The sequence below is a fragment of the Haliotis asinina genome, chromosome 2, assembly GCF_037392515.1.
Source record: "Haliotis asinina isolate JCU_RB_2024 chromosome 2, JCU_Hal_asi_v2, whole genome shotgun sequence".
NCBI lineage: Eukaryota > Metazoa > Mollusca > Gastropoda > Lepetellida > Haliotidae > Haliotis > Haliotis asinina.
Window position 1 is genome coordinate 18,683,665 of NC_090281.1, and position 24,777 is coordinate 18,708,441.

Consider the following 24,777-nt stretch of genomic DNA (forward strand, 5'->3'; position numbering starts at 1 on the left):
GATCAAAGGTTACGAACTTGTGATACATAGAATATATAAACCATCAAAGCGTGCCTTTTTATTTCCAAACTTTCTACTAATGATTTATTCAATACTTTGTGTCGCGTTCGCATTGTTAAAATGGGTCTACGTTCATGTTAAATTTTATTACCTTCATTAGGTAATAAAAGTGAATTACAGGTTGAAACATCAATATTTTCGCCATGATATCAAAGATTTTATCAAAGATTATAGACAAACCGGTTGCATCATGTTGAATAATTATATAATTCAAACTCTCTTAATTTCAATTTTCTTTTATTGATTGTTTGACGACGTAACTAAACAGTCAAAGACATTGTTAATAATATAGATCACAGGGTAATTTGGACAGTACATGGGGATATAACAATAACAGTACATTTATTATCTTTTTGTAAAACAACATTGTTGTCATACAATAAGTAGCACTCTGAGTAAATGCTACAGCAATTTTTTAGCAACATTTGAATCGGAAAGGGTCAATCAGAATGGCTTTTTTATTCACAAACTTCTCAGATATATTGTTTTTTGTGAAGATGTTTGGATAGAAATGTCTTCATGTTTTAAATAAGTAAAATGGTTTATTTTTAATAAATATATACATGTATTGTCTGCTCTTAAATCAGAGAACACATATCTGCATATCTTCATGTTTTAAGGCGGTAACTGAGGAACTGAGGTCGTAAAGGATGTGAATCACTACGTGTGTTACTATTGACATATACATGGCATTGCATATCTCCGTTTAATGTAACAAAAGCAATTCCCACAGCAGAATTCCTTGAAATGCAACTCATGATTGTCCACAAAATCCAAACGCCTGTCTCCGTACTGAGTCAGTCGACGAGTCATTTAATCATCACCGGGCGGTGGGGTGGCTTAGTGGTTAGAGTGTTCGCTCGTAACACTTTGGGTATAATGTGTAAAGCCGACAAAGTCTTGACATTGCTAAAAACGGAGGTAGGTACTCTCCCTCACAGAATACACGTTGTGCCCAAACGTGACTAGAGGAATCACCGATAACCAATCAGGCCCAGTAGCACAGCTGATGAAATAGTTCTTATGTACCCAAGAATTTCTGTATCGGTGAGATAAAATAGTATCAGATCTGATGATTCCACTTCGAACAAAGCTGTGGGGCCGAATGGTGCCAAAATTTTATCGCGATTAATACATTTGATAATCAAACATGGAAACTTAAGGACTTAACTCTCTTTTCTTTCATTTTAAGAACAACGGATTTCCAAGAAATCCGATAACTGCAGCTTCAACAGATTATTTTTCCGAGAAGCGCAACAACCAGGAGGGATGTGAAACCGATGACTGGACCCAGTTGTTCAGAGCTTCCGTTGGGATGGACGGGAGGGTATGTGGGAGTGTTTGGACAGTCGCATGACTGCATAGCAGCAAGGAACTTGACCATGTCCAGATCTGGGTGCAGCCCCCTCAGAAGGTCCATCATGTACGGCCCGACCTGTTCGTTAAAACATGGGTGCTGTCGGACCTCTGCAATAGCTGCGGGGCATTCTCTGCGACACTCTCCGTAGAAGTTGCAACTGTTGAGCACCTGAAAGACATTACAGTACTAGAGTTATTTCTGGTGTCAACACATGGATTCTTCAACAAGATGCAATCGTTAAAAGAGAGGGGATATTGCGTATAAACACTTGCTATGCGACGACGGTCTGTAAACTAATCAGACAGTCATTTGATAAAGGAGAATGTTTTTTATTTAATCTATTCTCTTGGTAGCGCATTCATTGATATGCAAATTTAATGCGGAACCGTACAATGCAGCTCAGTTTACCTTTGCCAGGAGTGACTTCCTGATTGGGTCTGTGGCATTGAAGATCATGGCGTATTCACATCCGTGAATAGCTCCGTTTTCTACATAGCACAGCTCGAAGTCTTTCCACGTGTAACAGGAGTCATGGGTGATGCTCTTAGCTGGGTAGAATGTGAATATCCCCAGACACATTTCATCGTAGGCAAATTCTCCAAACAAGGTAGTTGAAGACCTTGATGTTGTTTTATATACACACGTAGTCTTAAGTTCGTCTCCGGGCAAGACTTCGTATGGCGTCTCATACCTGTAAGTGAAAGAGTGAGATGACGTAAAGTTGTGTGGGAGAATGTGAGTCAACTATTATGTTATTAATTACTACTTTGGTGAAAATCGCGAGGGAGATGCCGACATACACATACAGATTCATGAGTTTCTGGCAAGCCAAAGGGACATTAGTTTGTGCAGCAAGTTTAGCCATTCGTGACTAACCCATGATAAGCCGAATAGCGACTAGTACTCCTTTGGAAGGATTTCATATTGGCTCATGAACAGCAGAACTACTTTAAACAAGAACGACATCTCTATTCTTGTTTGATTCCAATGGTACTTATCACTGACGCACTGGTACATTGTATTGCTGTTTTTATTGCTGCTTATATATTTTTGAAGAACAAAACCTCTTTGATACAACCAAAAGAAGGAGAAAACATATTTCAAAGAGATATTCTGTCATAATTATTATCAGTTGGTCCTGAGAGCTAGGAGGCCCGACGTCGGGCCCCTGCTACCTCGTCACCATCGCGCTCAACGTCTCCATTATCTAAGAGTATCCACTTGGTTGTAAAGACATTACCTTCTAAACTGGTTTAAGAAATTCATGCACTAAAGTCTATTTGCGGACGAGTTATTTCTGGGTCTATTTCTGGCTTATGCGTTTCCTTTTTGGGTAGTATATTTCCCAAATACTCAAAAGTGACTTTTAGTTTTTCTCAAACTGAGAAACCTGGCTGTCATACCCCTGCTGGAATTTTAAATGAGTTCACTGAAGAAAATATGAATATGAAATAAAGTCAGACTAAACTATCCCCGAGATGTGAAACATTATCCCGGTGTTAAAGACTGAAGCTGATAGGTTACAAACAGATTTCATATTATTGTTTTGAAACTCGTACCGATTAACGATTACATGTCCATAAAATTGTTGGAAGCGCACGTACAATCTCTAACACAAACCCGCAAGATCGTCAGAAAATACGCTTCTCGGCCGTTATGCCGAGTGGTGACGAATTCATGTTTAGTAGTCTTATCTTAGAGTGAGTGTTTGAGCGAGTGAGTTTAGTTTTACGTCCAACTCAGCAGTATTCCAAGTATATGGCGGCGGTCTGTAAATAATCGAGTCTGGTCCAGATAATCCAGTGATCAACAGCATGAGCCTGACCATCCGATCTCGTTAGTCGTCTCGAACGACAAGTATGAGTTACTGTGGACCAATTCTAATCCTAATTTTTACCGGTCTCTTGCAAGAAATTGAGATGATGGAGCCACATCTATTTTCGGTTCACCACAACTGTCAGGATGTCGTGGTACCATTTGTAAAGACAAATGAGATAGACAACTGCTTACTCATGTAAATGGGGATTGTCGTAATTGTACACTTCATCAGGAGTGAGGTCCCCGATTTTCTTTCCATTCCGGAAGTGCTCAACCTTTGCAGCGTAACCTAGAAACACAATCATGTAATAGGTGGAATATTTGCACTGTAGACAAAGTGACAAGTGTAAACAAGTGAGAGGAAAACTAGCTTCAGTAACATAACATGGGACGCATGCTACTCCAACAATTTGAAACCAGCGCTACAATATTTACTCTTCACTGACATTTCAAGGAAAATGGGGGCGTTGAGGTAGCCTAGTGGTTCAAGCCTTCATCCGTCACGCCGAAGACCCGGGTTCAATTCCTGGCATAGTGTGTAACCCATTTCTGGAATCCACCACCGAAAAGTATGCTGTAATATTGCTTACTCAAGGAAAATGTACGTAAACAAGAAGTTTGCCATACTTCTGTTATCATTCTCATTCTGTTCATGATGATACAAGCGATTCCTGTTCAGTACTTTTAACTATTAGTAGTGGGAGGCTCGTTATTTTGTTGACAAACTGCTTCTGGGAATGTAACTCGCCCTATTACTGGACAAAAACACGGAGTCGAATCACTCAAATTACTATTCCGTAAACTGGAGAAAACCGAATACTCGGGCGAGGTTAGGACAGACCAATAATGCAAATAAAGCAATTTAAACATTTTTCTGTATTGGTAAGGTATTATCATTAGGACAATACGACGTAGCAGTTACAGTCTGCAGTTACTTTTCATTTCATTTCATTTGCTCACTAACACAAAATATATTAATTACAACAAATCCAAAGTTTGCACTGTCACCGACTTACCAACTGTGATGATTTGTCTCGTGAGTTTGGACACTCGAATAAATAAGTTGTTTAACAAATTATCATTACTATTTTGTCACTTTTCGGTATTTTCACGAAGGGGTCACATCCGCCTGGGTGGATTGCACGTGTGAAATTGAAATTTCACTATACGTGTGTTGATTACCTGACTGTTCTACCAGCACCCTTGTAAAAATAACGAAAAGTGACAACAAAATAATGAGCGCTTGTTAAAGAACTTTTCTATTCGGGTGTTCAAAATTATGATACAAATCATCAGAGTTGGCCTCTCAACTGCATGTAAATGTGCAAAAGTTGTTTTTGTTGCAGTCGTTATATTTTGTGTTAGTGAGCAATTAATCAGTCTCAAATGAAGTCAAACGGACTGTCGTTGAAGGAAACAGTTAAAGCCGTATTTATTACCAGCATAGTGCAAGTGGTTCCAGCCCGTCATGAGGTACACGGGCGTCTTGATGATCTTCCTGGTGCAGGTCGAGGAACACGTGGACGTGGCCACGTGTCTCTGCTGCCCTGGGGGGATGTTCAGGTGGATCTGACCCGTCTGGACATAACCAGCGTCCTCCTTCCTCAGCTTCTCGGTCAGGTACAACGTCATGCCTGACGAATCCACGTAGTCCGATCGGCCCTCGGGGTTGCGCCAGTGATGCTGGAAAAGGAATGAGTGACCCTTGTTTTTTGGACGAAATTGTATTTTAGGGCTAAGGACAGATATGGATTAATAATGGGGCGGTTTACATAGTCCCTCATCTAGTAATCATGTTTAACACAGACGGTATATCTTATGATTGTAAAAAAAACTAGCTTGGCATGTTACGTGAGCAGGTATCTATCTTTGCAGTTGGGATATGATGACATGTACAAACCAAGTTAACGAATCTCATTCAACCCGTTATAAGCACCTGCCTACCCATACGTACCTCAGTGCAGTGGACTAATAGGCCTACTCATATGTATCTGGGTGTTGCAGACTTAAGCACTAGCCTACTCATATGTATCTGGGAGTTGCAGACATAAGCACTAACCTACACAAATGTACCTGGGTGTTGCGGACATAAGCACTAGCCTATTCAGATGTACATATGTGCTGCGACCATAAGCACTAGCCTACACAAATGTACCTGGGGGTGAGAGACTAGCCTACACAAATGTATCTGGGGGTGAGAGACATAAGCGCTAGCCTACGCAAATATACCCGGGTGTTGCAGACATAAGCACTTATTCCACTCAAATATACCTGGGTATTGCAGACACAACCACTAGTCTACACAAATGTACTTGATTGTGGCGGACACAAGCCTTAACCTACTCATATGTACCTTCGTGTAGCGCACATAAGCACTAACCTTTTCATATGTATCGTAATGTTGCGGAAATTCGCACTAGCCTACACATATGTACCATAGTGCAGCGCATACAGTACTAGCCTACACAAATGTACCTGAGTGTTGCGGACATATGCACTAGTCTATCACTATTGCAGTCATAGCCTATCAATATACAACACTCTACCTGCATCGTCAGTCTCCTTATTCCGGTTGGTCCTCCAATCTTAAAGCCTGCTTCCTTGTATAGACATTCTCCCGTGACGCCTAGCGACCAGATAGCAAGGTATATCTGGCATCCGGCGCCCGCCATGTTACAGATGCGGGGCGCAGTTAATGGTGCGGCTGTTGATAAACATACGACATTATCGAGTGAACAAATACTTCATTAATGCAGATAAAGAAACAAATCAAAACAAATTCGAACCTGCGTCTGGAACCCTATAACAAACCTCGCCAGTTCCTCGCGGCTGTATATAGTCTGGTTCATAATTATTGAGAATTTTTCTTCTTACTTTGAGCTATCCTAACACCTCAACTGATTCACTGATACTTAAAACTAAGTAATGGTATAAGGGAGGTAACTCATCTTGGCCTACTGAGTATAGTACAATTAGAGTTACCTCCCCTGAATTTGTAGCAGACGTCATTTTCCTCAGCACTGTCAACAATGTCTGCTGAAGATAAAAGAAGGTTGATTTTTGAGTTGTGTAATCAAGGAATTGATGATGTAAATACATTGGCAGAGAGAACAGGAACTCCTCTTTCTACTGTGTATAGGATTAGGAAGAATTTTAAAGAGGGAAAGGATTTTGGGCACCAGAAAGGAGCAGGGAGACCCAGAAAATTGGACTTCTCAGATCGCGTCCGGCTGGGAATTTTAGCGTCTAAAAAGCAAAGGGCAAGCATCTCCAACATCAGGTATGAAATGATAGAAAGGGGATCAACAGTTGTATCAAAATCTACAGTTAGAAGAAATTTGATTGATCTTGGATGGGAGAAAAAGACTGGAATTCCTTCTCATCTCATGAAACAAGAACATAAAGACAGGCGTGTTGAGTGGTGTTTGGCACATGAAAACTTTGACTGGGAAAATGTGATTTTTACTGATGAAAGCTCAATATGGGTATATCCCAATAATGTGAAAATATGGACAAAGTCTGCGTCAGCACCGTTGTATCGACGACCTAAATACATCCCAAAGTTTCATGTATGGGGAGGGATATCCTTATTAGGAACGACCCCGCTGTGTGTGTTTGAGGGAAATCTGACAAGTCAACGCTACACTAACATATTAGATAATTTTCTCCTTCCAAGTGCACATGTGTTTTATGGAAATGACTGGATTTTGCAGCAAGATAATGACCCTAAACACACCGCAAAACATGCCAAGCAGTGGTTTCAGGAGAAAAATGTGACTGCATTACCATTTCCTGCATATAGTCCTGACTTAAATCCCACTGAGAACATTTGGGGGATGATGAAGGAATGAGTGAATCAAAAGGGGTTGACAAAAATTGAAGACATGAAGAGAGAAGTGGTCCGATACTGGGACAGCATAACTCACGAGACACTAACCTCTCTGATAGGAAGTATGCCTACCCGTCTTAGACTGTGCCGTGAAGCTCAAGGAGACTTGATAAAATATTAAATTGTTACCTACACAACATGAAAAGGTCAGTTCACTTTCACAATACATTCAATTTTATCTGATTTGTTCTCGTTTAATAATATGAAATGCTTTAGCTATTCTCAATAATTTTGAACCATACTGTATATACACTACAAATGTCCTTCTCAGTGGCTTCATTCGCAGGTTTAAAAACATAGCAGCAGCATAAAAAAACGGCTGTATGTATTCACTTTTGAGTTTAAGTATTGACAAAGTGTGGATGATACACTTGTAACAACTGAAGGGCTTGACATTTAGATGTATTGAAATCCCCACAAAGCCGCTGATACTGCGTGATGTTAATGACGCGGTCATGGGAATTGTCCATTTAATTTAGATTCTCAGCGTCATGGGAAGTATACATCAAAACTATATGCTAAGTGCCAGGTTGTACCCAGTAATCACTCCAGTAATCGTGTTGTCTTTCAAACATTCGAAAACTCCGAGAGAGTTGGACACTCTGATTTTATACATTGTATCCTTTTAATTATGGGCATTTCTACAAGCCAGACTGACATATGCCACCCAACCTGTGAAAGAAGTGAACGCGGTCTCTCTGTAACATTCTGCTACCAATGCCCAAAGGCAATAGAATTCAACCTTACCAAATGGTCCACATCCGTTCAATATGGAATGATGCATCACATTGTCGTTATCGATGAAGGGCTTTGTTGCGATCAAATGATACTCCTTTTCCGGGTCCAACATGTCCAACTCGAACGTCATGCACAGCAAGCTACTGGTGTCTGCTGGGACTTTGGTAGGAGGGAATCTCAGGGTGATGTTGAACACATCTGACATGTAACACAGAGATACAGTCACGGACTTTTACTTCAAATCTATGTCGGCAAAACGCTGACCGATTAACGTTTCATGATCATGCTACACTGTTTATTGAGAAGCACCATGGAACAAAATACATTTCATCTTATCAGGTGATATTCAATGTGACCTCTCACTTGCATGTATCGTCCTTCTTAGGTGAAAGCAGTGCTAATTAAAACAGTTATAAAGAGCCCATGTGTTAGGTTTTCTGGCAACGCTGTCTCTGTATTCGGATCCTGTAAGCATGTTGTATTGGGAACGTCTTCTGAAACGCATATGTGTTAAGGGATCTAACGGGATATCTCGATACCACTTTATAGTGGACATATGTTCTCAGATGTCAGCAATACGGGAGCTTATTAAACTCACCTGGGCTGTGAATGTCTTCACAGACGAACTCCCCGGTGGAACAATCAACCTTGCTGTTGGATGCTGAGCATTTCTCACTTCCCCAGGGGTCACAAATACCTGGAAAACAAAAGGTCAAAAGTGAGCTTCTGAAGTATTTTCGGTGGGTTGGCTTTTTTGTTTTTTGTTTAGTTTCTTTTGTTTTGGTTAACGCTGCGCTCAACCTTATTCCAGTGTGTAAATAATAAAGTCTCGATCAGACAATCGTGTGATCAACAACTTGAGCATCGATCTACTGAACAGACATACAATGATACGTGTCAACTAAGTTAGACAACCCTATCCGATAGTCGCATTTTTGGGTTGCTGAAGATAAATTTCTAACCCGGATCTCACGGGTAAGTGTCTTCGAAGACCGTGTAGCCCAGTGTCTTAAATGTACACGCTGCAACTGTAATTGCGCTTTTCAGTCGGCTGTAGATATTGTCTTAATGATACAACTCAACCATGTGGCAAATACGATCATGTACAATCGTACCTCACTGACGTTGTGTCTGTTTGAACTGCGACGGAGCTGAAGGAACACAGAACATCTTTTCAAATGTAAGGTGAATGTGACAGGAACTCATCGTGTGACTTTTCAACACCTGGATCTGAATTTTCGAAGCTTTCTTAGCGCTAAGATAGTCCTAAGTGCCATTCACTAACATTAACTTACGACTATCTTAGCTCTAAGACAGCTTCGAAAATCAAGGCCCTGGTGTGCATCCACCGAAATAAGCAGAGAGGTCATTGTCATCTACCGCAGGCTGCCACGAGGCAACACTACTGTCAAGATCACAGATGATTTCGTTTATATAATTAGTTTATGGTACTGTAAATAGATGTAGTATGGTATTGTTAGAGTGTGTTATATATTGTTGGGAGTTGTTGTTAGATTATGTTCGGTAATACTATGGGAACAGGGTTATGTTCAGGGAAGCGTGACCAGGTATGGCCAGAGAGCTGGGGTGTTAATTTGTAAACAATAGAGAGGTGTTGAGTAGCTTGGGTATGGGAGGTCAATATAAATAGTGAGGAAGGGTAGTAATCTGCACAGTCAGCCAGAATCACCACTGTGTTCACCTGTATGGGTTCAACTTTTGTATGGGATTGCATCTCACGCTGGCTGGCGTAAGTTTTTATTATCATTATTACTTTTGTATTTATTGATTGAGTAGATGTAGCAAGAAATTGTTTTACTGATGTAGTATTTCTAGATATATGTGCATATTGTAACACTATATAGCCACAAAGCCATTCAAAATTTGAATGTTATCGTTCCACAAAACCTGTTCCACTTTCAAATATGTAAATCGGAGTAAAGTACATGCATAAAGTATAAGACATTGACACATGTCTTACTGAGTAACTGTAGTTACTTATATTGTATTGTAGTGTCCCGGAACTGGCCGGTTATCCTTAAAGTAAGGAGAGGGGTATTATCTCCGCCTGTAAGGAGACAGACAAGAGTCTTCCCTGTTGTACAAGGAGCATGTATCTCCTAGTAATGTGAGATGTGGATGGCACAGCCATCAACCATTACACAGGCCCCTTAAACTCCGTGAGGGAAACCATCGCCTGGGTGTGAGGGATACCACACAAATACCATGACGTCACCAAGTGGAACCACAGTGCACTGACATTCTGATTACATTGTAAAGAGAAAGTGTTCTCTCTGAGTGGCAAATTCCTTTATTGTTATTTAGTTCAATTGTTTAGTTTCTGATTGGGATTATATGTAATCATTATCTATATTAGTGAGGGTATTAGGATTTTAGTGTAGTTAGTAGTAGTAGTAGTATTATTAGAACTTTAGCAATTTAAGTGGTAGACAGAACTGTATATGTAGCTAGGTTAGGTAATTAGATTAGTTAGTTGTATTTGCACCTGTAGAATTAGTTTAGTATAGGTATTGGGGTTACTTATATCTTAAGGGGAGGAATAAAGTTTTGCAAAACAAACTATTCTTCTGTTGTGGTTACTTTGGTATGTGACATTTTTGGTGGCAGCGGTGGGATAATTAGATTATTTGTCACTATCAAAGGGAACCCTAGTTGTGTTCTGTAGCGCATTTGATGTAGCGTTGTTGATTGTATATCGCTGCAGAATCTTTGTGTCCATAAAGAAGGGTTAGAACATACGGCACCACTTCTGCGTCCTTGAGTGTATGATTTGGAATTCAAGGGTGGAGGGTGTATTGTGGTTATTGGTCAGTTAAGGCCATTGGTTCGTCGTGAACATTTTGAGCATTGGGATATATGGGAAATCACCTCCGGTTTTATTCTTGGTAGGATCCCTATTTATTCCAGACAGTTTGACTTTTTGTGTACCCTGCTTTGCCCTCATACAGACAATTATGGACATTGACAAACTTATCAAACTGGGTCAGAGTTTAGGGTATGAGAAAGATGATTTGAGAGTGTTTGTGAAAGAGCAAATGGAGTTGGAGAATGAGAAAGAAAAGGACAGGCTCGAACGGGAGGAAAGAGCTAGGGAGCGGGAGATTAAAAAGTTAGAACTGGAGGAAAGAAAGGAGAAAGAAAGGTTAGAATGGGAACGAGAGAGAGAACGATTAGAATTGGAGAAAGAAAAGTGTAAAATACAGTCAAATGAAAGAATAGAACTAGCCAAGTTAGAAAAGAGTGCGGCAGGAAATCAAGAAGGGCAGGTAGGAGAGAATAGATCGGCAGCCATTCCCAAGATGCCTAAAATGCCTCCATTTGACGACCACAATGACAATATTGATGCATATCTGCAAAGGTTTGAACGTGTAGCTACAGCGCAAGGCTGGGACCCGTCCCATTGGGCAGCTTACCTGTGTACTCTGCTGAAAGGTAAGGCTTTAGAAGTATACTCCCGGTTAAATGCCTTTGAGGCTGAAAATTACAATGCAGTTAAAACTGCATTACTTAAACGCTATGAAATGACTGAGGATGGATTCCATCAGAAATTTAGGACTGCTAAAACTGAAACAGGTGAGATTTTCACACAATTTGTAGTTAGAATTGAGAACTATTTCAACAGATGGATTGAACTAAGTGGTACACAAAAGACGTTCGAAGGTGTGAGAGATTTGCTGCTGCGTGAACAGATTTTGAATGTGACTGGAAGGGATCTGGGTATATTCTTGAGAGAGAGAAAGCCAAAAGACGCGATGGAAATGGCTAGACTAGCAGAGCAATTTATAGAAGCTAGAGGTACGAGTCATGGAAGATACAATAGACCAGTTATTCCAGGTCAAACTGACAAGCAGGTTTCCAAAGGGAAAATAGTCGAGGGTAGCGCATCAGGTAAACATGGTACTTGTTCCAAACAATTTGTTCCTATTAAGGAAAGGACATGTTACAACTGCAATCAAACTGGGCATTTGGCAGCACAGTGCAAGAAACCCAAGTTTAAAGTGGCAAGTATCCAGGTGAGTGAAGACAACACAAACATGTCTCTAATACATCCAGATAACACAAAAGTAGAGCCCTGCATACATGAAGTTCTAGATGGTGATGCAGCAACTTCAGAGGAGGTTACTAAAGCAGATGTAGCCTCAGGGAGTGTGCTTACCAAAGATCACCGCATGCCATTTTATCAGGGAAAGGTAAACGACACTCCAGTAGATGTGCTTAGAGACACGGGATGTAACGGTGTAATAGTGAGGAGGTCAATGGTAAAAGATGCATGTTTGACTTCAGAAACACAATCTTGTAAATTAGCAGATAGCAGGATCTTGACACTTCCGGTAGCATGGATTACTGTAAATACGCCCTTTTACACGGGTATGGTGAGAGCAGCATGTATGGACACACCAATCTGTGACTTAATATTAGGCAATATTCCCGGAGTTAGAGAGCCAGGAGATCCAGACTTGATGTGGGATAAGCAGGACATTAAAACAGTAGGTGCTGTAGAGACAAGGAGCCAGAGAAGAGTACGCCAAGTAGGCATGGAACCCTTGAAGACATTGGAACCTGTTGGGTTGACACTGAGTCGAGGTGAGTTCGTATCCCTACAACATCAGGATTCAAGTCTGAACAAGATAAGAAAATTAGTGGAAGAAGGTAAGATTAGGGAGACCCGACATAGTACTTCCTCTTACTTTGTGGAGAATGATATGCTGTATAGGAAGCATACTTCCAATAAAATGGACAATGGTAAACAAGTTGTACAGGCAGTAGTACCGGTTGGATTGCGCACACAGGTAATGAAGGTATGTCATGAAGCACTGATGGGTGGACATCTTGGAATCAAGAAGACTCTAGATAGGGTAATCTCACAGTTTTATTGGCCAGGAGTAATTGGTGATGTCAGAAGACATGTTCAGTCTTGTGATATTTGTCAACGTACCATGCCGAAGGGAAAGGTAAGGAAAATACCACTGGGACAAATGCCATTAATTGAAGTGCCATTTGAGAGGGTAGCTGTTGATTTGATTGGTCCATTGTATCCTGTCACAGACAAGGGTAATAGGTATATACTGACGGTGGTTGATTATGCAACACGATACCCAGAAGCAGTAGCTTTACCCAGAGTAGAGACGGAATATGTTGCCGAAGCTCTGTTCGAGATATTCAGTAGGGTTGGTATCCCCAAGGAGATATTAACAGACATGGGAGCCCAGTTCACGTCAGGCGTGATGAAGGAGGTAAGTAGACTATTGTCCATACATCAGCTTACTACTTCCCCTTATCATCCAATGTGCAATGGCCTAGTGGAGAAGTTCAATGGAACCTTGAAGACGATGCTGAAACGGATGTGTGCAGAACGACCAAATGACTGGGACAGGTATGTACCTGCTTTGTTATTTGCTTACCGAGAGGTACCTCAAGAGAGTTTGGGTTTTGCCCCATTTGAACTCTTATATGGACGCACTGTGAGAGGACCAGTACAGATTCTGAGGGAAATCTGGACAAGAGATATACCAAATCCAGATGTAAGAACCACATATGAGTATGTGCTAGATCTTCAAAACCGTCTTGAGGAGACTATTAACGTAGCACAGCAAGAACTGCAACAGAAAGCATGTAAATACAAAAAGTTCTTTGATGTGAAGTCCAAGCCAAGAAAAATGAAGGTTGGTGATAAAGTATTAATTCTGTTGCCCACTGATTCAAACAAACTGTTGCTGCAGTGGAAAGGGCCATATAAAATACTGGATACCTTTGGCATTGGCAATTACAGAATACAGGTTGGTAACAAGATTAAAACCTATCATGCCAATCTACTGAAAAGGTACATTGAGAGAGAGGAGGTCAAGGACACAGCTGTATGTGACGTCAGCATAGCTCAACTTGTGCATGTCAGTGCTGGTCTGGTGGATGTCAAGGCTGAAGAGGTGAGTATGTTAGACATAGCTTCACCTTCTTTAGTTTCTAAGGAAACGTATCAGGATGTAGACATTTCTGAAGATTTGACAGAGGAGCAACAAAATGAGGTGAAGGAGCTCATAAGTGAATTCAAAGATGTACTGAGTGATTTACCAGGGAAGGTAGATTGTATGGAATATAAGATCAAGCTGACATGTAATGAGCCTATACGATCCAAGCCCTATCCACTTCCTCATCATATGAGAGATGTTGTAGCTAAGGAGATACAGCTAATGTTAGACATGGGGGTGATAGAACCTTCTCAGTCACCATATGCATCCCCCATTGTACTTGTGAAGAAGCCTGACTCGACTTACAGATTTTGTACCGATTTTCGCAAACTGAATCAGGTGACCGTATTTGATGCCGAACCAATTCCATTAGCTGATTCCATCTTTGCACGGTTAGCGTTCACTACGTTAAGAACCCATATGTCAAGTTTTCCTATCTTGAAACTACCCGACTTGAAGAAACCATTCTTGGTAAGAACAGACGCTTCTGACGTTGGAATCGGAGCTGTACTGCTACAAGAACAGGTAGGTGAGCGATTTCCAATATTGTTTGTGAGTCGGAAGTTAGTAGATCGTGAGAGAGCGTATTCTACAATAGAAAAAGAGTGTTTGGCTATTGTGTGGGCAATACAGAAGTTAGAAAGATATCTGTATGGGAGAGAATTTATTTTGGAGACTGACCATCAGCCCTTAATATGGATGACCAAGGCAAAAATGACCAATGGACGAGTGATGAGGTGGGCCCTGACTTTGCAACCCTACAGATTTCTAATTCGTGCAATCAAAGGAAGTGAGAATGTTGGGGCTGATCTCTTGAGCCGGTGTTCACCCTAGTCATACTATGTGTATGGCAGTGTGTAAATAATGTACTCTCTGCATATCCAGATTATTTGTCAGCAGTTATTTCTTATGTATTACTGTGCTATTGTACATTTAGACAATTGTGTTTTATGATATTTATGCATTAAAACAAACTTAAATGTGATCTTGAGTGTAATATATAATTGTACTTGTGTACAATTACTTGAAGTGGGGAGTGATGTCAAGATCACAGATGATTTCGTTTATATAATTAGTTTATGGTACTGTAAATAGATGTAGTATGGTATTGTTAGAGTGTGTTATATATTGTTGGGAGTTGTTGTTAGATTATGTTCGGTAATACTATGGGAACAGGGTTATGTTCAGGGAAGCGTGACCAGGTATGGCCAGAGAGCTGGGGTGTTAATTTGTAAACAATAGAGAGGTGTTGAGTAGCTTGGGTATGGGAGGTCAATATAAATAGTGAGGAAGGGTAGTAATCTGCACAGTCAGCCAGAATCACCACTGTGTTCACCTGTATGGGTTCAACTTTTGTATGGGATTGCATCTCACGCTGGCTGGCGTAAGTTTTTATTATCATTATTACTTTTGTATTTATTGATTGAGTAGATGTAGCAAGAAATTGTTTTACTGATGTAGTATTTCTAGATATATGTGCATATTGTAACACTATATAGCCACAAAGCCATTCAAAATTTGAATGTTATCGTTCCACAAAACCTGTTCCACTTTCAAATATGTAAATCGGAGTAAAGTACATGCATAAAGTATAAGACATTGACACATGTCTTACTGAGTAACTGTAGTTACTTATATTGTATTGTAGTGTCCCGGAACTGGCCGGTTATCCTTAAAGTAAGGAGAGGGGTATTATCTCCGCCTGTAAGGAGACAGACAAGAGTCTTCCCTGTTGTACAAGGAGCATGTATCTCCTAGTAATGTGAGATGTGGATGGCACAGCCATCAACCATTACACAGGCCCCTTAAACTCCGTGAGGGAAACCATCGCCTGGGTGTGAGGGATACCACACAAATACCATGACGTCACCAAGTGGAACCACAGTGCACTGACATTCTGATTACATTGTAAAGAGAAAGTGTTCTCTCTGAGTGGCAAATTCCTTTATTGTTATTTAGTTCAATTGTTTAGTTTCTGATTGGGATTATATGTAATCATTATCTATATTAGTGAGGGTATTAGGATTTTAGTGTAGTTAGTAGTAGTAGTAGTATTATTAGAACTTTAGCAATTTAAGTGGTAGACAGAACTGTATATGTAGCTAGGTTAGGTAATTAGATTAGTTAGTTGTATTTGCACCTGTAGAATTAGTTTAGTATAGGTATTGGGGTTACTTATATCTTAAGGGGAGGAATAAAGTTTTGCAAAACAAACTATTCTTCTGTTGTGGTTACTTTGGTATGTGACAACTACAACTAGAATATATTGCGAGTGGAAACAAAGAATCGTTTCCGCAAGGATACTTTTAGGTATAAATTCCACAGTATGCATCGCTATAACTTTATAAAAAGCTGACAGTATACCACATCACGATGACGATATCATCTATAAAAGAACGACAAGGGGAAGCAGAAGTAAGAGCGCTTGCTTGTTTAAGACATCTCTGCGTGGCTCTATTTTCAGTAAGACCGTCGTTTATGTCGATTTCTAAAAGTATGCTTTATTGACTAAAAGCCCTTACTGGGGGCGTAAAGCACCAGGGCAGATATACGTACCGGGATGGCTAAGCTTCGTAGTCTGTGCTGGAAATGAATCTTCTGCCCACGTGCAATTTGGATCACCTAACTCTTGACCATTGGTCAAACCATCTCCGTCCGAGTCCATCATGCACAGCTCAACCGTCCACTGGAAAGGTCAAGACACGCATCTGTTAATTCACCTTTCAATGTCATTCCATGTTTTAAACTGCAAATATAAACCTGAAGTGTGCTTCTCACTGTATACTTGTTCATGTCTTGTTTTCCAAGAATAACCGAATTTTAGGTTTTTGTTTTGCAGGGACAAGTTTTACTTTTCGCCAGGAAAATCTCTTCTCAGGTTTTACTTTCTGCAATCATCGTTTCCCAACTCTATATGAACATCAACATTCAAATGATACATTAGTATTTGAAATCAGTTGAAAAATATCGTTCAATCGTATTCCCTTGCAATATTGGAACTGTAACCCACAGATGTGTAGGCAAATATTTGAGTCTGAAATAGACAATCCAGTGATCAACAACATGAGCATCGATATGCCCAATTGGGAACCGATGACATGTGTCAACCAAGTCAGAGAGCCTGACCACCCGATCCTGGTAGTCGCCTCTTACGACAAGTATAGTCGCCTTTTATGGCAAGAATGGGTTGCTGAAGGCCTATTCTACCCCGTGACATTCACGGGTCATATTCACTTGAGAGCGACATATTATCCAATCCGCCTGCTACTGTCCCACATCTCACCGTGTAATTCTGTCTACAACCACTTCGGTATATATTACTAGTGATTTCAAATTTTAAAAGTAGTTCTACCACTCTTAAATCCCATACCGCATTTTAGGCGGGGGAATGGCCCTCGCATCAAAGTGTGGACACATTAATTAGTGATTTGAGTACTAAAATCTTCCATAAAACAAACCTTCTTATAATGTTCAAAGTCGATCCCGAATGGATTTCTCCTCCCTCCCCCCATTGTTCTCATATGACCGACTCCTTTCCATATGTTGTTAGCTTTACATGGGTGGGGAACACTGTCACCGTTGGGTATCCTGTCTTGGTAGAAGCGGAACCCAGCGCACGCCTGCACTATCAGTATGACACAGACGCAGCTGAAATAAAGGGGTGAGTGAGTGAGGTTTTATGCCGCTTTCAGCAAAATCAACGCAATATCACACCGGCGGTTATCAGAAATGGTCTTCACACGTTATACCCATTTAGAGAATCGAACCCGGGTCTTCGGCGTGACGAGTAGAAGCTTTACCCACTAGATTACCCGACCGCTCCCTGAAATAATGAAGCACAACACAATATGGAAGAAGAAAACAGTTTTCAAGATTTGGAAAAATATGGTTTACTACCTATTCAATTATTTCTACATAATTATGACTTTGATTGAGTGAACTGTGATGGGTTGACCATGGGTCGCTGGGTCAAGAAGGACGGGGATATTGGCAACGTCTTTTAACCTCCTTGATGCCGAGGCGTTTTTTTTCAGGCGCACATTTTCGTAAGGTTTGAAAAGTGAACGTTGTGCGAGAATTGCGCTCGCGTGGTCTTGAATCAGCGTACAGCTATAAAATTACGCAGAAATGTAGAATATTTAATTTGCTATCAGTTGGTATAAATATAACTGCGACTACCCCAGGTGTTTGAGAATTAGGCACTGCTAAATGCTGTCCAAAACTTTTGTAGGCGTTAAAACCAGTAAATTTCTCGGGTTTTTTGCCGTGCACCAATAAAAGCACTCTGCTACGATTTTATTTAATTTGTCATCTTTACGGAAAGTGTGAGCAAAGAAAATACAGCTTGATATCTGAATGACATAACTGTATATGACATGGATGTATGTGCTGACGCATAACGTTATGATAAAAATGACCGGCAATAAATGTCAAAAAATGACTTTCTTCTATGACGTCAAACGTCGACAGAGAGGTCATGCACGTATAAAGATAAGGGGCATAACTCCGCTATTATTTACATTAGGTCAATGTAACTCAGATCACATGGAGAGAATTTGCTGTGGATACGGACAGTATATTTTCGTTATGTTTTGTTCACAGTGAACCAAACTATTCCAATACAAAGTTCCCCTATGTGAGAAGGACTGGGATATGGCAACGTCTTTTAACGTCGAGTACGCAATGTGCAGTAAAACAGGTGATGGAGCTTACATCCCTTCAGTAACCTCTTATGAGATTGGTGGTGAGTGAGTCTACCTACCAAGAAAAGCTGGTGCGGTCAATACGCTTATCGAAAAGAGGGCATCACGATAATGGCTCACACGATCTCACTTTGTTCCATGAAGAGACAAATGGGAAAAATAGACGTAAGTTATATCCCTAACAATTTCATCATTATGGTATTATATTTACTAAAATTATGAATGCAATGGGAACATGTACATGCGATCACTGGCGGTCGTGTGGTTGTACTATAATCAGATCTGCACCTGTGTTTACATATTGTTAAATCGAATGTATCGTGTAAGGAAATCGTCTCATCCCTGAAGTTACTTTATGTGTGATTCATGGTTGACTCGGGGTATGCATAATTTATATGTGGTTAAATATTACATGATTAACATATATAGGTGGATTTTTTGGCCATATTTAAATTACATTTGTATGAAAGTAGACGCCGGCATAACCAGAGAGAAATGTCGAGTAGGTGACATGATGGAGACATTATCATATGGCAACGCATGTTCACATACGGGTAGACGTTGACGTTACCAAAGGACAACGTAGGGCAATGTAAGACCACATGCAGGTAGACGTTGATGTTATTAGAGGGAAATGTAGGATCACGTACAGGTTTACACTAAATTTACCACAGGGCAGTGTAGGATCACAAATAAGTTGACGTTACCATAGGACAACGTAGGTTCACATGTAGATTGACGTTGGTGTTACTAAAGGGCAGTGTTGGTCCACATATAGGTTGACGTTGATGTTACCAGTTACTATAGGGAAATGTAGGATCACATATAGGAAGATATTGGTGATACCATATTGAAACAAAAGGTTATGCATAGGTAGATGCCGACATTAACACGTAAGGTTATACCAGTATTTAGGTAGATATCGACATTACTGTTGGAAACAGTAGGTTATATGCAGGTACGTGGTGACGTTACCATAGAGCAACACAAGGTTATATGTAGGTAAGCTCCCTCATCTTTACGGGGCAACATACGTTTATTTCAGAATAGGCGCTTGCAATACAACAAAGCCTCATACGGTTTATGTGGATAGACGTTCACATTACGGTGTAGCAAGAGAGGGCTGTATGTATACGCAGATAGGGAGCACCTGTAGAGTATAACCCCCCTCCTGATCTAGGTCACCGGTCACCGAAGCAAGAAACCAGTTTTGTGAGAATCCTTCAGATGCAACCTACGTATTATTAACCCGACAGCTAACCGGCTGAGACCCGTCCACAGAGTAAAACAATGTGTTAATGTATCAAGTCATATTTTAGATATTTATGTATCAAGTCGGATATCAGGGGTATGTATATGAACGGTTCATACATGTTCATGTTACCTGTACTCAAGCAAGATGATCATAGGTTTCCACCATGTGAATTACTTCGTTCATGTAATTTCATTTTCACACATTTTAGTACGTTTGAAATCAACGTTTACTTTACCTGATTATTCCTATAACCAAAAGAGCCTGACAAAGAAAGCAGTATTGCGCAAGCTAATGCGCCTTATTAAGCTGCAGTCGCTCTTGCTACCAGTGTCTGCTGTTGGCATATCTTGTGAAGTCCACGTTTCGAGGGACTTAAAGGTTTAGTGGTGAACAAAGGGCGATGCGTTCGTTGTCCCTTTGTCCGTGCAAGTATCAATGGCTGTCCCAAATAGAATGGCACGTATCTCTCTTGGAGCACGGCCAAATACACTGCATGAATTTCTTAAGTCTGTTCAGCTCGCGCATCACTACTGTAACGTTTTTTGACAGACTGAGTATATAATTGGAATATTATTGCACTGTATGTAACTTTCCTGGTTAAAATGACGATGCATAATATCGGACTGCGAGTAAATATCACACAAGTAAATGTGATGTCGCATTGCTGTAAATGTCCTGGTTAAACTGACGATCCATAATATCGGACTGCGAGTAAATATCACACAAGTAAATGTGATGTCGCATTGCTGTAAATTTCCCTGTTGGAGAAGGTCATTCTGACAAGATCTATATTCCCTTGATTGGAGCAGGCCTATGACTATTACGCTACAGTACTGTTGCTAAACATCTTGCAAGCCTTTAATCTGACGCAGACCTCGCATGTTCCAGTTCACATCTGACAGGGAGCTGAAAATATCATTCCGGCATGAATACAATTTCTCTGTGGGTTATATATTGTTTTCGTAAGTAACGGGAGTGCTTTATACACGACTGGAGATAATTGTACCGCTGTCCTGATATTCCCGGATCAAAGCTCTACCCATTTTGAGTACAATGTGTATATTACAGTATTGTAGGGAATAGTCGTTACTACTTTCACCAGGGCGTTTGAACTTGTAACAGTCTTTGGAGAAGTTCAAGAGAGAAAGGAATAGTGCGCGGTGTATATGAAGTGACCTACACGGAGAAGATTCGAAGAGTGTAACTGTTACATTGTCAGAAATACCGGTTATTTTTAAGAAGAAACCTCAATCTGATAGTCAGAGAGATTATTGTGAATGGTCGTAGTATGTATCATCATAAACGGGCCAAGATAAAAGTACATGTTCATTCCCACATTACATCCCTTTTATAGACATAGGACATGGCTGTTAAAGGTAGGGCAAACACTTTCTTCTATGCGTATCAGCCGGTTTTATGCTACATGTATGTATTTGGATTATGAGAAAGGTAGGAACGCAAGTTCTCCTCCATCACACATATAACTGTATATATACACAGTGATTAGTGATAGTATTGAAGCAGCTTATTAAAATTTACAATCATATAAATTTACTATCTGCAGTAGTACTGCCATACCTAGCTAGCATTGTATTTACTGCTCTCGTATATCAGGTGAAATATGACATGGTTGCCATGGTAACAGCAATCTGGCATACTAGGGTTTGTTTTATTTTCTAATCTGCGATTAGAATTTAAATCAGTTCTGACGTGAGCATGCATGTTAAGAGAAAAGAAGGTGCAAAACGAAATGTATTGTGATCGAACCTATAGGCCTTTGTAAAAGTGAGTTTCAAGCCACCAGCTTAATAACCTGTTTCCGTGATAAATGTGTGCTAATCCGTGGCCCGATTTCGAGCACATCATGAGCATGTGTTTGTAAATCATATTCAAATAGTGATGTTACAGGGCATTCATGCCGGGCCATCATCACACGCAGACGCACGAGAATTGCAATACAGGCCCCTAGACCACTGATTCACCATGACCTGGCGACACATGTGAGTGAGCCTATGTAGGGACGGGAAGAAGACAAAATGGATACTCATGCTGTTATACTTTTGAACAATGTGAAAACATGCGTTATTGTCTGAGGATAAATGTATTTTTTAAAGTTTCAACCAAATGTACAATCGAAGGATATCGAAATCTAGGTTAAGCTAATTGAGTGAGTGAGTTGTGTTTTACGCCGCACTCAGCAATATGCCAGCTATATATCGGCGGTCTGTAAATAATCGAGTCTGGACCAGACAATCCAGTGATCAACAACATAAGCATCGATCTGCGCATTTGGGAAGCGATGACGTTTGTCAACCAAGTCAGCGAGCCTAAACACCCGATCCCGTTAGTCGCCTCTTACGACATGTAGAGACGTCTTTTAAGTCCCGGGGTAGACTTAAGGCCTAGTGTACCCCGGCACCTTCGTTAAGCTATTTGAGTAAACTTTACAATTAAAAGGCCCAAACAATGGTCTCTTGTTCATTTGTGTTCTTTTCCCTTATCTTGTTGTCCCAGCTGTCACAGAACGACATTACTTTCCCTTCCTCCTAGTCTCACCGTAATGCTCACGCCATACATGGAGTATACCTATATAATCTAAGGATTGGCGTCTATTGCATAAATTCTGCAGGAAAACTCAGGTTTCGGAGTTAACACCCCCCCCCCCCCCCCCAAAAAAAAAAAAAAAAAAAAAAAAACAGAAAAAAAAACAAACAAACTTTTCCTGGCGGGACCAACACCCCCAGTAACATTAACACCTGCCAACGTGGTGAGGCAAAAAGCTAATGAGGCCAAGGGTGCTGTACCATATAACTGTGATGCCTTATATGAAGACAATAATCTAACCAAGGCTTTACTTGATACGCTTAAAGAAACGGTACATTTATTACACATGCAAGACTGAACCCAGTTTTGTCATTATATATATAATATATATTCTTCCTCTTTTTATTAGTGACATGATTGGCTCAACAGGTATGTAAATAATAATCGTTTGCAAGCTTCACCAAATTTAGTTTTCCACTTATTTGGCCATTTTCACTTTCTTTTCCCTGGAAAATCTGTAGGATGTTAATTTAACAGGTTCACTCAATAACTGTAAAGCACATAGGCAAGAAGTTTGGTACTTTGATTAATAAACATACATTATTTTCCATGATATTGGGATGCCAAAATGAGTGAAGCAAAAATGAAAACTCACGAGGAACAGAAATGCTGTCAGTAAGTTTTCAATAATTATCGAAAGTGCTTAGTTATCTAAAAATTGGTCAAGTCAGTGTACACACATCTTTGTGTGTTTTATTGTAAAATGTGGTGTCACCTTATATAAAAGAAGTGTACGTAAGGTCTGTAGTTTCAACTGTAATGCAATTTCCGTTACAAAAAGTATACGATATTACCTACTACTGATCAGAAAAACTTATCAGTACCCTAACGCCGACCCATACAGTCATTTTGTGTGGTATTGTCAGCTATTAGCGCTATTATGGGAAGGGCACAAAGTGTGTGTTATACACATTGTACTCGTACGGAAAACAAACCCGGACATCCGACATCATCACTGAACGCGTATGCCATTTAGCTACCCTACCACCCCAAACTTAGATAATCGTTACCTTTACATTTGGGCAGGTGCGAAAAATACCATGTAACAACGACGTAAGGCCTGTGGTAAATATATCTCAGTACAAATATTCAAGTAGGGAAACATCATGTTCAAATAAATGCCAGTAATGTCCAATAACAATAACAATGTGAATTTATGTCAGATTTGGAAGTTGGCAGTACACAAATACTCTTACCTTAACAACGTCATCATAAGGCCCGGTGTGGGATGTTGAGGTGACGGGCCTTGGATGACTATGCCTTCCTTGGGAATCAGAGCGGAAGATCTAAATAGCCCATCATGCCTGTACGACGTAAGGTTCCATTGCATGCTTGGGTGAATGCCCTGCCTTGACCCTACCCCAGTTAACCTTTTGTATACCCGTATTGGAAGGGCACGTTGGTGTTTTTGTATACAAGGAGGCCCGTGTACTGTTTGTTAACTGAATACATATACTTATATTGAACCGTCGTGTCAGCGCTTAACGTAACAAAGGAAAATTTGGAAATAAGAAAGAAATATGTCATATTTGGATGTTAGCAATAAGGAAAGATGTCCTCAGATTGAATCATTAATTAATGAAAGTTTTCGTTATCACCAGATTACATAGATTGTTGATTATGCTAACATTTCAGCAAGTCCATTGCTCCCTCAGGGTGTAAGAGAGAGAGAGAGAGAGAGAGAGAGAGAGAGAGAGAGAGAGAGAGAAAGAGAGAGATAATCATAGGTTCGAATCCATGAAACGCCAGGGTATACCAAAGCTCCAAAATCAGAACTGATGAACCACATGCGTCCCCCCACACGTGTTCTGCCAAGGCGTTTTTATCTTGTTGTATCTTCTATATTGTTTAATGACGAAAGGTGTTATAGTTGAGGTGTATATTACATACGGCAATATAACACTTCGTATGATGGACGACGTCCAAGTGGTACTAAGACACACAAATAAAGTCTGACCAACTGTGGCTTGTTGATTATACAATTGTGTATATTTTGGCGGGCTGATATCATTGTCCAGGGCCTCCTTTCACAAAGCACTAAGGTGATCGTATGTCACTAAGATAACCTTAGTGCAGTGTTAAAGAATGGTTGCTTCGTGAAAGGTTGCTTCGTGAAAGGAGCCCCATCTCTGTTGAGATGTGGTAGATAAGATATCACAAAATCCAAGACTGCTGGGGCCCGTTTCACAAAACTCTCGTAAGCTTAAGATTTCGTAACCTTTCTCGTAGCATTGGCACCTCCTATGTTACAGTATGCCAGGTACAAGAGCTACGAGAAAAGTTACGAGATCTTAGGCTTGCGAGAGTGTTGTGAAACGGGCCCCTGGTTTGCAAGGTTACATAGTAAGTAAGTAGGATAGTTT

At 40.4% G+C, this 24,777-nt stretch overlaps 1 protein-coding gene across 1 annotated transcript; it reads right to left on the reverse strand.

Moving 5' to 3' along the window:
• Nucleotides 1-290: 290 nt before the first annotated feature.
• Nucleotides 291-23,672, reverse strand: LOC137272321 (uncharacterized). Its single transcript, XM_067804688.1, has 10 exons — nucleotides 23,611-23,672; nucleotides 17,311-17,500; nucleotides 16,409-16,538; nucleotides 8,464-8,562; nucleotides 7,875-8,063; nucleotides 5,785-5,942; nucleotides 4,678-4,921; nucleotides 3,431-3,527; nucleotides 1,829-2,111; nucleotides 291-1,588 (listed from the first exon to the last, which is right to left on the reverse strand). Exons 1-10 carry the CDS (start codon nucleotides 23,625-23,627, stop codon nucleotides 1,289-1,291), a joined length of 1,707 nt encoding a protein of 568 aa, XP_067660789.1. The 5' UTR covers nucleotides 23,628-23,672; the 3' UTR covers nucleotides 291-1,288.
• Between the last annotated feature and the right edge of the window lie 1,105 nt (nucleotides 23,673-24,777).